Here is a 16,653-nt window from a genome sequence, read left to right on the forward strand (position 1 = left end):
TCTACACATTAGGCACAATTTACAATGCCCAATTTATCTACCAACCCATGTCTTTAGAAGATGAGAGGAGAAAGTGCAAATTCCACACAGATAGCACATAAGGTCAGCATCAAACCCGGCTCATTGGAGCTGTAAGGCACCAACTTCCCTTGCCACCCCCCCCCCCCCCCCCTTTCTCCACTGGTACTGCTCCAATGTTCTTTCTCTTGCCTCCCAGCTGTTATTTATTTGTACGTGCTGATTGGCTGAGCTCAAATGGATGGGCTGGATGTTGAAACACAGGACTTATTGGTCGCTCCTTTTATGACTTCTCCAATTTTGCTTTATTTGCATCAAAACCTAAACAAGAATATTCTGCCAGGAGAAGAGTGAGCCTAAAACTAAGAAGATGATTGACAAGTTTCAACAGCAAACAGAAAAGCACTCATCAAGGAGAAGCTCCTTAATAGCCTCAGTGCCAATGCACAGTCTGTTGGGTAACAGCCTGAAAACTAAACCCTAACTCATTCATAATCACAATGACCTCCGACCTACATTTATTTCCAGTTCTGCAACAGCAGAAACTTATGACTGTCGACTTTTTTTCCCAGATACCCCAAGGCCACAAATCTTCTCTCCATCAATCCAACATATTATTCTCAGAAGAGATCCAACAAGGATGGAATTCCACTTGTCCTCAACTAACAATCGACCAGCCTCCACATCTAACATATTATTGTTCCCTGCACGAAACATTAGTTACCCTGTGGCGGCGCACTCTCTCTCGGAGAACCGGCCCCACGTGTAACGCCACGTGGTGGGGCAGCCATGGGAAGATGGCGCTGTCAGGGTTTTCTCCCTGCCTCAAGTCTCCTGCCCAGCACACACCTGGGGCAGCGATTATGATGTCACAATGCACGAGGTGTCTGAGCTCATGCTGCCCTTAAAAGGGCGCGCACTGAATTTGAATAAAAACAGTCATTAACAACTTTCAATGTGGTGGCTGAGACTTCCTTGGTTGTGTCCAGCACTACATTGGTGACCCCCGTTGAGCCCAGACGACTCTCTGGTCTCAAGAACATGGATCCAGCAGAGATCAATGCCTTTGCCATCAAACTGCCCCCCTTCTGGACTCATCGTCAGTGTACGTGGTTCGGGCAGGCGGAGATGCAATTTCAAGTGAGGAACATTTCTACCACGTTGTGGGCGTGCTGGACGATCTAATACACAACCCACCGACATCCAGCACAGGGCAGGCAAAGACAATGTTGTGGTGGATGCGGTCTCGCCCCCGGCCTTGACTACACACAGTTGGCACAGGCCCAGAAGCTGGACACAGAGACGCAGGCTCTCCGGACTGCCATTTCTGGCCTCGAGCTCCAGGACTTTCAGTTGCCCAACAGCCTGACACGCTGCTCTGCGACCTCTCCACTGGCTCGCCGCGCCCGATAGTCTCACCGCAGTGGAGGTCGAGGGTTTTCAGCTTAGTCCACGAACTAGCCCACCCCTCGGTGAAGACTTCGGTGCGAATGGTGGCAGAGCGGTTTGTGTGGCACGGGCTCAAAAAGGAAGTGGCCAAGATAGCGAGGAACTACACCAGGTCCCAGGCCTTCAAAGTCCACCGACATACACAGGCCCCTCCAGCAATTCAACCCGGCGGTGCAGAGATTTCAGCACATCCATTTTGACGTCGTAGGCCTCCTGCTGGTGTCCAGAGAAATGTGCTACCTTCTCACAATAGTCGATTGGACCACGAGATGACCGGAGGCCGTTCCCGTCAAAGAAGCTTCCACAGAGACATGTATCAGGAACCTAGTCAGTCATTGGATCGCTAGGTTCGGAGTCTCGGCCCACATCGCCAGTGACTGGGGCGCCCAGTTCACATCCGCACTCTGGGCTCAGCTGGCAAACCTCCTGGGGGTTAAACTCCACCACACCACAGCCTACCACCACAAACAAATGGTTTGGTGGAGAGGTTTCATTGTCATATGAAATCTGCCCTCATGGCTCACCTCACCGGCCCAGGCTGGGCAGATGAACTGCCCTGGGTCCTCCTCGGCATCAGAACAGCACTCAAGGAGGACCTACAGGCATCTTCTGCGGAATTGGTCTATGGCATGCCACTCTTGCTGCCTGGTGAGTTCTTTGACCCGGAGCCCAACATCACGACCGAGCACGTGAACCTTTTAGCAGATCTCCATAAGAAACTATCCTTGCTAGCCCCCCACCGCCTCCCTCGCATCATGGCGTCCAGCCGACACATCGTCCCAAAGAGCTGGACTTGACGGAATTCGTATTTGTTCGGCGCGGCCCACATATAGCACCTTTACAAGGTCCTCCAGCGGTCCGGCAGGATTTTCACTTTGGACATGAGGGTAAAGACAAACTTTTTACCATGGACCGTTAGAAGGCAGCCCACTTAGACCAATCGTGGCTGGTACAAATGGCCATGCCCAAATGCCGGGGCTGCCTGCCCAAGCAGCAGGATGTGTAGCTGGTTCTGGGGTGGGGGGGGGGGGGGGGTTGTGTGGCAGCACACTCTCTCATGGCGAACCGACACCGCTTATAATGCCACGTGGTGGGGCAGCCATGGGAAGATGGCGCTGACAGGGTTTTCTCTCTGCCTCAAGTCTCCTACCCAGCGTGCACCTGGGGCAGCGATTATGACGTCACAATGCACGAGGTGACTGAGCTCATGCTGCCCTTAAAAGGACATGCGCTGAATTTGAATAAAAACAGTCATTAACGACTTTCAATGTGGTGGCTGAGTCTTTCTTGGTGTGTCCAGCACTACAACCCTTTACTTCCTATGGATGCCGCATGACCTGCAGATTTTCTCCAGCACTTTTGTGTATTGCACTTCAACCCAGCATCTGCAGAGTTTCTTGTTTAACTCTACAATATAGACCCTTCCAAGGTACCGCTGATCTCCTTCGGGACTGCCATCTTGAATATTCCCAGTTTTGTTCATCCATCACAGTTGGCCATTTAATGACTTTCTTTCTAAGCTCAGGAATTCTTTTCCCAAGGCTCTCCACATTTCTACCTCTTCTCACTCTTGAGGTTCTTTAAAGCCTATCTCTTTGCCCAAGCTTTTGGTCTGCTGTCTTTTCCTGAAGCCCCATATCATAGAGCTCAACGACATGGAGAAACAGGCCATTGAGCTCACTGAATTTGTGCTGCCCATCAAGATCTCATTTGTAATCATTGAATTTTACTCTCATCAACTCCCCAAAAATCCTCCCACCGTCAATGTATTCATCCACCTTATAGGAAGTCTACAGTTGGTTAATTACCTCAGCAAAGTGCATGGCAATGAGATGTGAAATGAAATCTGAGCACCTGTGGGAAATGTATACAGTCACAGGGAGAACTTTACCTGACTGAAGGAGGCACCTTCATGTCAATGAAGGGTCAACATTGACAGGCCTGAGAAAGGTTTCTCTTTGGCACTGTCAGTCTTTGGAGGAGTTCAACTCATTGAAATGCCTCATAAATGAGAAGCTGAAATGTTTTCCTGCAATCACTGAGGAAGGCATTGCACAGAACCTCCTGCAATCAACTCATCCCCTCTGTTAAAATAAACAGAATCTAAAAGTGACTCATGACTGCAGATAAACAGCCGGAACATCAGGTTGAGACGCTGAAGGAAGGAAACCCTCGCAGCGTTTAATCGCTTGCAGTAAACAGCATCTGCAGTCTCTTATGTCTCCAGTGACCACTTAGATTTGTTTAGCATTTTTGATGCAGTAAAGCATCCTAAAATATCTAATCAGACCATTACCAATCAAAATATGTTTCAAGACAGCATGGTGTGCAGCTGGTAGAGCTGTTGCCACACAGCTCCAGTGACCCTCTGGTGCTGTCTGTGTGGAGTTTGCATGTTCTCCCTGGGTCTGCATGGCTTCTCTCAGGATCCTCTGGTTTCCGCCCACATCCCAATGATGTGCAGGCTGATGGGTAAATGGGCCAAACGTAAATTGTCTGTAGGGTGTATATGAGTGTAGAAATGGAAGGAGGATCTGTGTCCAGACACTCATCCTCACTCGTCCTTCCCTCATCACTCAGTTCCCACTCGCCCCTCCCTCTATAGCTGCTTATCCTTCACTCCAGCCAGTCTCCACTCATCCACCACAATTGCCTCATCTCTCTTTACATAGTAGTCTTAACCAGACTCAGTAGCCAAATATATGTGACCTATCTTTAGTGAGTATCTGAAAAAAAATGCGAACTCTAAACCAAACCAAGAAAAAAAATGAAATCTATCCTATATTTGCAATAAAGTTCCTAGCAAAGAGAAAACAAAGATTAAATTATCTTAATAAGTAATGCTAACCCATCAATCCTGAGTAGATCATAATTCACATTAAATTTGAGTACTTTTGCAATCCACACTGTGCATGCTAATCCCATTAATCAAGGCCAGATCTGGAATGCAAGCAGCTCTGGCACCAGCATCCCTGCAGAGTTTCATAGTTTTAAGTGTGCAAAATAATATGGGGACACGTTTTTTTTAATTGGCAGTGAATCATAGCTCTCAGATCTGTTCATGTAGAGTTTTAAAAACACAGGCCACAAACTGAGTGGTTGCAACCTCTTTCAGCTCCTTTTCATTCTCATGCACCCCTGTACGCAGCTCCACCAAGTACATTTCCTACCTATGCTGAGCTACCACCAAGCATAGAGGGAAGGACAGATTCCAAACCCAAAGATCGCTTGGCCTTCATTGAAGAGATACGGCAAGATTATCAAAGTGAAAGGTGGGATCTGAGGGATGTGTGGTGGAAGAATGCTAAGATCCGATGCTTTATGAACTATGGCCATTTGTAGAAAAATACAAGATTAAAACTTTATAGAGCAAGGTTAAAGTGATAAAGTCAACCAAAGTACTTTGCAGAGGTTCTTATTTTGTACACAAGGACACACTACGTCTTGCCAAATAGTTTGAAGAATGGTCACATTGTGTGGGACACTCTATTCCACAGCCAAAGAATGTCAAGACTTTCCATTCTGTTGCTGGGGATCAATAGGATCAAGGCCAGCCTAAGGTCAGTGATCAATGCAATCATTCCATACATAAGTCAAAAGTAACTTGGATCATTCCATTCATGGCCAAGGAACAGAAGAATAAATAAATCACATGCTGGAATCATTCCATAGAATACAAGGGCAGCGAATTTATAGTTCAACTTTATAAAATGATGATTATGCCACTGCTAGAGTTCAGTACACAGATCTATTGGCCACACTACAGGAAGGATGTAATTGCACTAGAGAGTCTGCAGAGGAGCATGTTGCCAGGAATGCAGTGTTTCAGTTCTGAGGAGTCATAAAAATAACATGGATTTAATTTTCCTTTAAGCAAAGAGAGTTGAGGGAGAACCTGACATAAAATTATGAGGAACAGATGGGATTGAGAGAAGGAAACTTCTCTATAATAGAGATGTTTAACTAGAGAGCACACATTTAAGATAAGGAATAACTGTTCACAAGGAGATTGAGGAAGAATTTTTTCACCCAAACAGCGATTGGAAACTGGAACCCAAGGTGGTGGAGATGGAACACTCGCATTTAAGTAACCAAAAAATTGCCAAGGCATAAAAGGCTATGGACTAGATGCTGCTAAGTGAGTTTGCTGTAAATAGCTGCAGGATGACATCATGGACAGGGTGAGATGAATAATCTTTTTCTGTGCTCTGAGGCTCAATCCTATATCACTTTGTATCCTTTTGGGAGAATGGGCTCTCTCCTCTCAGGGCCTTGAAATGCTCCCCATCCCATTAGATACTCCTGAGAGCCCAAAATCACTGTACCTGGGAGGAAAACATGAAAATACACAAAGTTTCTGTAAAAAGTTAGCAGGTCATGCAGTATCCATGGGAAGTAAAAGGCAGTCGACATTTCAGTCACTCCATACTTTGTTGGAGTGTGGGGATCAGCATCAGCTGGAATTACTTGCCATTTATTTATTTCAAGACAAAAACTGCTGAAGGAAATACTTCAAAACCACTGTTAAATGTTGCCATGGGTGTTTGGTTTAGCAACATAAACATGTTTGATGTAAATGCTGCACTGGAACCCAGAACAGCCAAGTTTGCTGACAGCATTAGGACTGAGCGAGAAACTAAAGGGACAATTTTCAGGAACGGGAGGAATCCTTCTGAGCTATGAACACGAGCCTACCCTTTTGCCTGCCCACAAATTTAAAGGGTGGTCTTAGATGTCCCTCTCAGACATCTTTTCTTTCATAGTGTCCTAACATTTTACAGCCACCCTGAACTTCTGGCCCATGAAACCTGTGCTGCCCACATACACCCATTAATCTACCAACCCCAAACGTTTTTGAGAGCTGGAGGAAACTGGAGCTCCTGGGGAATGTACAAACTCCTTAATGACAGTACTGGATAATTGGTGCTCTAACAACATCGTGCTGACCCCTACACTAACCTTACCGCTTAGGAAGGAAAAGCATTGACAATTTTGTGTACTCAGAGACAGCAATGGCTATGTGCAAGAGAGGGAGACAGACCTGGTCAGCTTGAACCAGAAGAAGGCTTTCAACAGGTTAATGAACATGTAGATAATGGACATGCGGTCTAAAATTGGCTTTGAGGAGGGAATCAAAAATGGGATTTAACTGCTCTGCAGATGTCGGTAGAGCAATTCAAAACAAAGTGTGGGAAATAGGCAGAGTTGCCCATGGTTTTCAGTCCAGTTTGTGTGCTGCATTGATCCCTTTGAGTTTATCAGGAAGAATGAGGCCATAAGAGGGATGACGTTGCAGGCAGTGGAGGCGCTCAGGTCAAAGTCTCTCTATGCATGGATGATTTTGCCGATTTCAGTTCAGACACACTATCAGCCCACAGACTGACCAGCATCTGTGACCAGTTTGATTTGGCGTTGGATGCCAGGGTAAACTGGAAGACAAGTGAGACAATGCTTTTCAATAATTGGCCTGGCCTATCTGCCATCCCGTCTATCTGAAGGTGCTGAGCATCTGGTTTGGAGAGGCCAAGGCATGAAGCAAAAATTGGTCAGAGTGAATCCACCAGAGATTGGGACTGTTGGAACAGAGTTTCCCTAACAAGGAAGAATCTTCTCTCGGGACTATTATAATTGGTGTGGCCCATACCCTACACATCCAACGTAGTTGTTATCCAAACTGTGTTCCAGTTCACCTGGAGATCCAGACGAACAGATCCAACAAGTTGCCATGTACAAGAGAATGAAGCAGGGGTGTCCCCAATGTGGTCCTCATCCTGGTGATCACTTTTGTGTGTGACTGCATCAGGGTATGAGTAGAACCACGATACAAAGGCACCAAGTGTCACTATGTGCTTATGTTCTACCTGTCCCAGGTGTTGCAAAGGATGGTCCTGGCTGGCCCTGTTGATGTGAAATGTCCCAGTCAGTTGGACACTGCCATACCATCTAACCTTAGTGAAAATGTTCCAGGAAAACAGCTTTGACCACAAGTCTACTAAGCAGCAGTCAGCATGGAACATCCTGCAATACTGAGAGACAAAGACTTGATGGATACTGTGGGATTGTTCCTTGAGACGACTGTTAAGGTCATCTGGCAGAACGCATTATCATCAGAACTTATTAATAAGCACTAGGACCTGGTCTTGCTGGTGGCCAGAGAAGCCCTCTTGGTCAGATCCTTCCTGTATGACCAAAATATCACCCATAAAGCACGTTGCTCTCGAGATGACTAAGATGGGGAGAAGACAATTGCCCTCCTCTTTCTAGACTGTAAATTTGCTAAGAGTGAGTGGAGAAGACACAAGCATCTTTGCCAAAGCAGTGTGACAGAGGACTCACTGATTTATGGACTGCTCTTGGGGATGCACGCAGAGCAGACATCCAAAGCTGCTGGAAGATTATCAACTCAGTGAAAGATGCCCTACAGTCTTCCAAAACCAGATGAACTTCCAGCACAGTGAGATGTCAGTGAGACAATGCTATTGACCAGCACATTGCAGACTGTGTGAGTATGTGCTGAGGAACGTGCTGAGGCTTAGGGAGCAAAGGTAGGGGCTTTGCAGGGAAGAACCACAGTTTAGGATCCTTCCGATACAGGATATTGATGGGCAAAGATGGGTGGGGAAGATCCTCAGACAACTGAGGGTGCACTAACCCTGAGGGAGGCCACATTAGTGGCAATGGTGTTATAAATGTTTAAAGCTACAAAGTATAATAGCAGAATATACAAACAAATATGACACCATGAACGTTAAAAGACTGTACCATTTTCCTTTGTGTATATATGAATATAACCATATAACCATTAACAGAGCGGAAACAGGCCATGTTGGCCTTTCAAGTCCGCACCGGTTCACTGATTTTGTGTGCCCTCTTCAGGCATTGGTCCCGGTAGATCTTCATTCAATAACGATGAGTGAATTCATGACTCTACAAATGCTAAAATACCTTGCCCTGTTTATATATTTTTGCATTGTGGATGAAGTTTATTTTGAACAAAAAATGTAAAATTGTTGGAACATCATTAACGCTTCTTGGTCTGCATCTTTTCCACTACCCCATGGTGTGAATTACAATGTACAGTAACAAGATATATAGGAATATGACACAAAGAAACTGAAAAGACCTTGCACTGTTTTCTTTTGCATATATTTTCATGATGAAAAAGTTTATTTTGAAATTTTAAAAAAGTGTGTGTTCACTGTTGCAGGGTACAACAGGCAAATGAATAAAAAGAAATGCAAACAAACAGAAATGTGACACTTGCCACATGACTTGTCTTACAATATTGAATGTACAATGTTTTTGAAAAGCAGTGTTTGAGGCAGCTTGAGTTGTTTTTAACTACAGAAGAGGTGCCAATGTAAATGCAAATCATTATGGCCAAGTCACTGGGAAAACTCTACTGTGTTCAAGTAAATGATCTCACCTGAAGGGCAAATTAGGTCTTGGTTAAAAACTCATCCAACAAGTTCCAACCACTCCTTTGTGCCTTCACCAGAACTTTCAGGTAGATTTTGTGTTCAAATCTATGGAGGAAGGCTGGAGTCCAGGCAAGTGTCCAGCATATGAGCCAAGGCTGAAACAGTACTGGCCACTTACTTAGGGTGACAGTCACAACTTGCAAAGGGCAGGATTGAACTGTCCATTACATACCCAGAGCCTGTACTGCATTCTCTGGTTCCATCTAATGGGGAGGTTATGACTGCGTTATTGATGTGAAGATGGGGTAGTGGAAGAGAAATATGCTGATGTTCACTGTCCAAGAAATCCATGGCATTGAGTGAGGAAGGATTTAACCATCTAAGATGCAGGCAGATTCAAATGGTTGCCCCCTGCAGTAGGCCAGTGGTGTACCACCACAACTATTCAGGGAATATTTATGCCAAATTCCCAGCAACTAGTTTCGATTTCAATTGGTAAGAGATCTGCCTCCAACGTCATCCTTCATTGAAACGGATGATCTACTGAATCCCAGTTTGTCCCCAACAACCCCCTGGATATTCAATTTCTTTAAAACATTTATCCTCTGAAGCTTTAATGTAAAATACACAAGGCATCAACACAACCATGCTCCAGATTCTAGCATCAGCAGTCTCTCATGTGTCTGCAAAGCATTTGTTATGAACTGTTAACCAGAATGAATGGGTTGCAGAGAGCTTAAGGAAAAATGAGGATGTCCATAAATGGCCAGATCAGATATCAGATCAGCCCTTGCAACTAACAATGGTTTTTCAGTCACAAACCTGCAAGTTCACCAACCTCATTAAATGTCTGCTAATGGCAGGAGATGATTGCTCTTTTGTCACTTAGTATTAGGATGCTGAAGAAGACTACCAGAATTTCAGGTCAAACTGGGCTAATTTTATACACAGGGAATCAGGGTGAACAGGCCTCTTAAGAAAAGTCACTTGATGTGGGTTTGTGCAAAACTATTGATTGGTTGAGATTGCCCTGCTGACTCCTATAATATTGCCACAGTGGTGCTGTGTAAGTACTGCTCCTACAAAGCTTCCATGAACTGAGTACAATCCTGACCTTGAGTTCTCTCTGTGTGGAGTTTGCACATTCTTCCTTTGATCGCAATACCTACATCTGCTCCAGATTCCTCCCATATCCCAAAAATATGGTGGTAGGTTACATGGCTGCTGTAAATTGCTCCTAAAGTGCAGATGGGTTGGAGGAGAGTCCACGTAGACTTGATAGTCCAAGTGGCCTCCTATGCTGAAGAGGAATATGAACATAATTGCTGTGGCTTGACAACTTTCTATCTGGGCAGAAGCAGGCATTAAAAGGCCACACATAATAGTAAATTATTACTGCATATTGTAGTTTGAAAATTATGTGGAAAGGCAAACTTTAATATCTATTGCACCATTCAAAACCCTATTGAGAAATTCCAAAATGCTTTAGAGGTAGTGAAACAGTTTCAAAATAGAGTCATTGCTCTATGGATGGTTATGTTATATGAATTTAAAAGGTGTCATTGCCTGGATGGAAGTGCTACCATGAGGTCTTGTGCACATCTCTCTGCATAACAGGATGCTGATTACAATAAAATTGTATTCCAAGCATTTGGTTAGGAGGTAAATTCCTTGAGAGTAATCTTTTTTCATTCCCTCCTTGCTAGCCAGTTTGCTAGAGTTGCCTGCTTTCCACACCCTGCACTGAAGTTGCCCAGGAGGAGCCATTTATTTTCCTCTGGGCAATGAGCCAAAGGTTGTCCAAGGTCAATATGTGTATGTTCTTCTTTGACTTCATCTGTACATTACAGGGTTGGGTGAATGTGCTAATCATGTTGTGTGTTGATACCAGAGTGAGCCAGAGGTTCCTGAATCAATTAACTCTTCCTACAGGGAAGTAATGGAGATGTTAAACAAGTTTGATCTTGATGCAAAATCCAATGTATGTACACAGCATACCTCTCCAGGTTTGATCCAGAGGAGATGTACCCACCACCTTGTTCTATGAGCTGGCTATCACTAACTGTTGTACAAAACTCAGGGTTATTATGTCAGTGTCATGGTGCCCAAATCTCCACATTATGATAGCAGAGCATCCTTCATTCACTCCTTGAGTTGCACGAAGCAACACTACTGGGGCAGTATTATAGAAACCAGAACCTTCCAGTTTCTAAACTTTACAGTGAAGAGAGGAAGCTGCATGTACATGCTTTCCTTTAACTGGAATTGGTTGTTACATTTTAGCTGTAACACAGGCTTGACTAAACAATGGTCAAGACATCGTTTGGGTTAGGAGCAACCCACCAGCACATCATGTCTCAACCAGCCGTGCTGCCCATGTAAGCTGAAATGGAGGATTTTGACCAGCTTATGCAAGAATGGATGCAGTTGCATCAGAAGACTTAATCTAAATTCCACCATGGGCCCCCCCCCCCACCCCCCCACCATGCAGTTGAATAGGAAGACATTATCTAAATTTACACTATGGGGCCTAGGGATGCATATGAATCAGTAGACATTATCCAACTTCCACCATGAGGCCAAGAGCTGCAGTTGTCTTTTGTTGGTTGCAGACTGTCAGGAGACCTTGAAGATAATTAAATCATTTGTTCAAAGAGATAAGATCTGAAAACTTTTGGGTAATATAAGCCATGGTCCCACTGCTGAAGTTTAAGACTCTCCAAGAGGTGGCAACATCTCTCAGCAAGAAGAAGAATTTCAAGATTCCAAACCAACGTCCCGGTCCAGGGAGGTGGAGAAGCTGCTACCGGCGCCCAGACAAGTGTGCAGTCGTCGCCTCGCTTTGGCAGTTGGGACCAGTCCAGGCATTGATAAATATAATTGGGAAGGGCTTGCATGATGAAGTGTGAATTCAGCTTTACATTTAGTAATAAAGACTTGTATAAACTGAACTGCTCTCGGTGTGTGTGTCTATTTTCTTTCGGTAGCTTGAACACTGTGACCAATCTAAAACGAACAAAGTGAGAGGTACAAGTTTACCCAAGACAATTGGCCCAGGAGGAGCCATTTATTTTCCTCTGGGCAATGGGCCAAAGGTTGTCCAAGGTCAATATGTGTAGGTTCTTTGACTTCATCTGTACATTACAGGGTTGGGTGAATGTGCTAATCATGTTGCGTGCTGATACAACAGAGTGAGTCAGAGGTTCCTGAATCAATTCACTCTTCCTACAGGGAAGTAATGGAGATGTTAAAACAAGTTTGATCTTGATGCAAAATCCAATGTATGTACACAGCATACCTCTCCTGGTTTGATCCAGAGGAGATGTACCCACCACCTTGTTCTATGAGCTGGCTGTCACTACCTGTGGTACAAAACTCAGGGTTATTATGTCAGTGTCATGGTGCCCAAATCTCCACATTATGATAGCAGAGGATCCTTCATTCACTCCTGGAGTTGCACAAACCAACACTACTGGGGCAGTATTATAGGAGCCAGAACCTTCCAGGTTCTAAACTTTACAGTGAAGCATGTACATGCTTTCCTTTAACTGGAATTGGTTGTTACATTTTAGCTGTAACACAGGCTTGACTAAACAATGGTCAAGACATCGTTTGGGTTAGGAGCAAACCCACCAGCACATCATGTCTCAACCAGCCGTGCTGCCCATGTAAGCTAATCCCACCTGCCTGCACATGGTCTATATTTCCCAATTTCCACCCCCCCCCCCCACCATGACCTGTGTTTTTATGTGCCTTTTTAAATGCTTCTTCAGCATTGCTATGGTATCTGCTTCCACCACTTCCCTTAACAGCATTTTCTAAGCACCCTCACCCACCACTCTTTTAGTACAAAAAAAACTTTGCCTCGTAAGTCTCCTTTAAACTTTCACCCTCTCACCTTAAACCTTTGCCATGAGTATTTGACATTTTTGTCTTGTGGAAAGAAAGACTCTGATCATTGACCCTATCAGAGCCTCACATAACTTGACATGCTTTAATCAGGTCACCCATCAGCCTCCGACACTTCAGACAAGGCAATCCAAGCATTTCCAATCACTCAAATCCAGGGAAAGTCCTGGAAAAGTCAAAGAACTGCTCCAGGAATTCAGCAGGTCTGACAGCATTCATGGATAGAAATGTATCAAGACTAAGTCAAAGAGGTAAAATTACACATACAGAAGGGAAACGAATTATCCTGGTAAATCTCTTCTGCACCCTCTCCAAAGCTTCCACATCCTTCTTGTAATGTGATCAGAAATGCACAGATTAGTCCAAATGTAGCTGAACGCAAGTTTTATACAGCTGCAACACAACTTCACGATTTTTAAATTCAACATCCTAACTGATGAAGGCAAGCAAGTATGATGTGTGCCTTCTTTAGCTGGCAGGGTCGAGTTGCAAAGGGACAAAGACCACTGGAGACCAACTGTTTCATCGCCATTTACACTGATTGCTTGTACATTCACGACTACATAACCAACTTTGGCTCCAAAGCAATCGACAAATTCGCTGATGGTTGATCGCTGAACATGGTTGTTGGTCGAATAACTGGGAATATTGATTCACAATACAGGATGGAGATCAACAATCTGGTTGTGTGGTGCCAGAACAAAAACCTTGCTTTCAACATCATCTGGACCAAGGAGCTTATAGCAGTTTACCAAAGGGGTGGAGAAACTCAGTAGGTCATGCAGCATCCATGAAAAGCAGTAAGCAGTTGATGATCTGGGTGGGCCTGAGCACTTCTTTGGCTATATCCAAATACCCCAATTAACCTATGACTCTGATACGTTTTTAAGGATGGGAGGAAATCAGAGCACCTGAAAGAAACATACACAATCATGGGGAAAACATACAAACTCCTTACACACAGCGCAGGATTTGAACCCGGGTCGCTTACGCTGTTCTGCTATGCTATCCATGCCACCCCGTTATGGCTTTTTTTTTACAAAGTACCCATTCGGCTGCAACAAGTAAGAATTTCAGTGCATATATACATTGTAAAAAGTATATGGCAGTAAACTCAATGTCATTAACTGGATATGTTAACATAGACAATGTGATCAGAATGCATGCATTCACTTAAATCCACCAACAAACGCGGATCGATTCAGCCATAGATGACATTGCCAACTGCCTGCTTCCCTCTCGAACACCAACCTATCCCTTGACTGTCGCACCCTCAATCCTTCCTAAACCCAATCTCTTCACCTTGCATCTACTTGCCCCTGTGACGACCTCCTATTCTCCTTCGTCCCTCCTATTTGTTTGCTTGCTCTCTGTTGTTTGGTTTCTTCCTTCCTTCCCATACATGGCACTTCTTCCCCTTTCTGCACTTACTCTCATACCCCATCTCCTTCTCCTTTTCATGGCCTTCCCACTTTCCTCAACCACAGGCTGGGCTGAGCTGCAGGTGTTTGTAATTGAAAGGCAAACTTGGCAGGAGCTGTAGCATAACTTTCACTCTTCTGATTTCCTGCCAATTTGAGGCCAACATTCCAATTCCTTGGAATTACTTTTAGTTTTTTTTAGCAGTAGGCTTTGGTGCATATGCTCCATTGAGGGGTTCCCTGCACTTGAAGAGAATCTTTGCCACTGATTCAGGAGTTGGGATCAAGTTTCACTCCAGAATAATGAAGATGGTTCAGATGAGCAGTTCAAGCCACAACTGCTATGTCACCTACACACTAGCAGCCAATTAACCTTCCAACCCTGTCTTGTTGGGATGTGAGAAGAAACCAGAGGGCCCAGAGGAAATCATACAGTCACAAGGAGAATGTCCAGACTCCACGCACTCAGCACCGATCCCATGGAGCAATTTCACTGAAGACAGGAGAATTCTTGTCAAACGACAGCACTAAAACAGATAATTTAGTCATCATTACTTAATCGTTAGTGGAAATTCACAGCTTCTCAATTGGCTGCTATATTTTCCTGGATCAGAACTGTGACTATATGTTGACAATCCTAGTCACATATATATAATTTTTTTTATTTTGAGGCTTTTTTGAGAAAGGAATGGAGTTTTTAAGGAAATGACTTGGGAGGCAACTGACTGAACAATATGGCACTGAGCAATACAAAAGCAATCATTACCTTCAGATAGGGGCAAGTCATCTGCCACAGAGCCTGGCTGAAAGCAGACAGCTTCTCTTGGACCCATCCTAGTTGTAATTTGGTTTGTCAGGATAATCTACAACAAAAGTAAAGCAATGTTATAGCAGGGGGTCATGGTGTGCCCTCGTTCACCCACCCCTTCTTCCCCATGGTATTTCATTGTGGCTGCTTTTCACAAATGTATGTATTATATACCGTGCAGCAGCATTCATTATGACTGGGTGCTGCTTGTATTTGGTTAGCAGGCAAAACATTTCAGGTTATTAACATGACCACATCTGCTACTGTGGAATCTGATGATGATAAAAATGAGAGTTTACTGTTATACACATAAGTATAATGTCCAGATTGAACTAGGACTCTGGGGTATTCACTCTGCATCTGCCTGATTAGCTGTGTAATTTACCCATGGAGCTGCCTTTTGGATTCGCTAACACATCCATGCCAAGTTAGGTTAGCCACATAATTGCAAATGAGTTATCTGTAAGTCACACAGCCCTTGGCCACCCCAAAAACAGACTCTCTGAGTTACGGGCTGTTCCCAGGGATGTATGCCAAGACTAACATCAACAGCTGCTTGGAGATTATCTACTTGGTAAGTTGATAATCATTTTGGACTGCCTGAAACTTGTTAGTCTTCCAATACAATGAGAAGTCCAGAAGGGTATGCTATGGACAGGCCTATTCCAGACTGCAGGAACAGATCTAAGGAATGTACTGAAGCTCAGTGCAGCCAACACAAGTGATTTGTGGGGAAGAAATGCAATCTAATGCCCTACTGTCACTGAACACTTGAGAAGCTGTGCCTTGTGAAACAGCTTCTCAAACACTTGATGGGAGTATTGTTCAACGAGGCTATGAGTACATTGATTTGATGACACTATGAATGTAAAGAAAGACATGCTGATTGCATTGTATTTCCTGTTTATATTTTTATGAATTAAGTTCAAGTTTATTGTCACAGGTACCAAGATGCAGTGATTGATGTTTTGCTAGCAGGCCAGTTAGACATCTCATATATAATGCAACAAATAAGAGACAGTACAAAAGTGGAAAGTCACAGAGAGATCTTTGGTACAGAGCAAAGACATCATGATTTTGAGGTTCTGGTTGAAGTCTGATAACAGTGTGAATCCAGACAGGTAAGTACTAAGATCTATGACTAAGAATCATTTGGTGTTTTTAGCCCTGCTTGATGTTATCCAGGAGTATCAGAGCCAGGACCACCAGGCTGAGGAACAGCTTCTTCCCATGAGTAGTGAGAATGCTGAACAACCAAAGGAACAGCTTACACTAACCATCCAAGGCTCTCATATTTATGAAACAATATTTATGTATTTATTTGTATAGATGAAATACTTGTCCTGTATATGTACTATTTGTCTGTATGTGTGTTATATCTGGTTGTGTCTCTGCATGTTTTGAAACGAGGGCCGGAGAATGCTGTTTCGTCAGGTTCTACTTGTAAAATCAGATGATAATAAACTTGACTTGACTGTCACAAGACCTCCTATGTTACAGCCTGAATGACTGTCTGGCCCATAAAGGATGTTGCAAGGCAAGATAGGTGAGCTAAAAGGGTCATCGATCAGCTCGAGTAACCTTCTTAAAGGTCTCCCTCATGTGAGGAGGAATGATGTAGCTCCAA

The 16,653-nt window shown here is 44.1% G+C and overlaps 1 protein-coding gene and 1 long non-coding RNA gene across 10 annotated transcripts in view; both read right to left on the bottom strand.

Moving 5' to 3' along the window:
* The window catches only part of rad51b (RAD51 paralog B), a 644,462-nt gene that overhangs the window by 254,278 nt on the left and 373,531 nt on the right, over positions 1-16,653 (bottom strand). For all 9 annotated transcript variants that reach the window (XR_011351432.1, XM_069917186.1, XM_069917182.1 and 6 more), the window contains exon 8: positions 14,985-15,081. Coding sequence is in view for 8 of the 9 variants with exons in the window: in XM_069917186.1 (XP_069773287.1) it covers positions 14,985-15,081 (97 nt within the window). In the remaining variant the exon portion in view is untranslated. The remainder of the gene's footprint in view (positions 1-14,984; positions 15,082-16,653) is intronic.
* On the bottom strand, positions 11,923-12,488 carry LOC138753789 (uncharacterized). The gene is made up of 2 exons (XR_011351434.1): positions 12,187-12,488; positions 11,923-12,113 (listed from the first exon to the last, which is right to left on the bottom strand). It is a non-coding gene; the product is annotated as an uncharacterized lncRNA (long non-coding RNA).

Source organism: Narcine bancroftii, chromosome 2, assembly GCF_036971445.1.
Source record: "Narcine bancroftii isolate sNarBan1 chromosome 2, sNarBan1.hap1, whole genome shotgun sequence".
NCBI lineage: Eukaryota > Metazoa > Chordata > Chondrichthyes > Torpediniformes > Narcinidae > Narcine > Narcine bancroftii.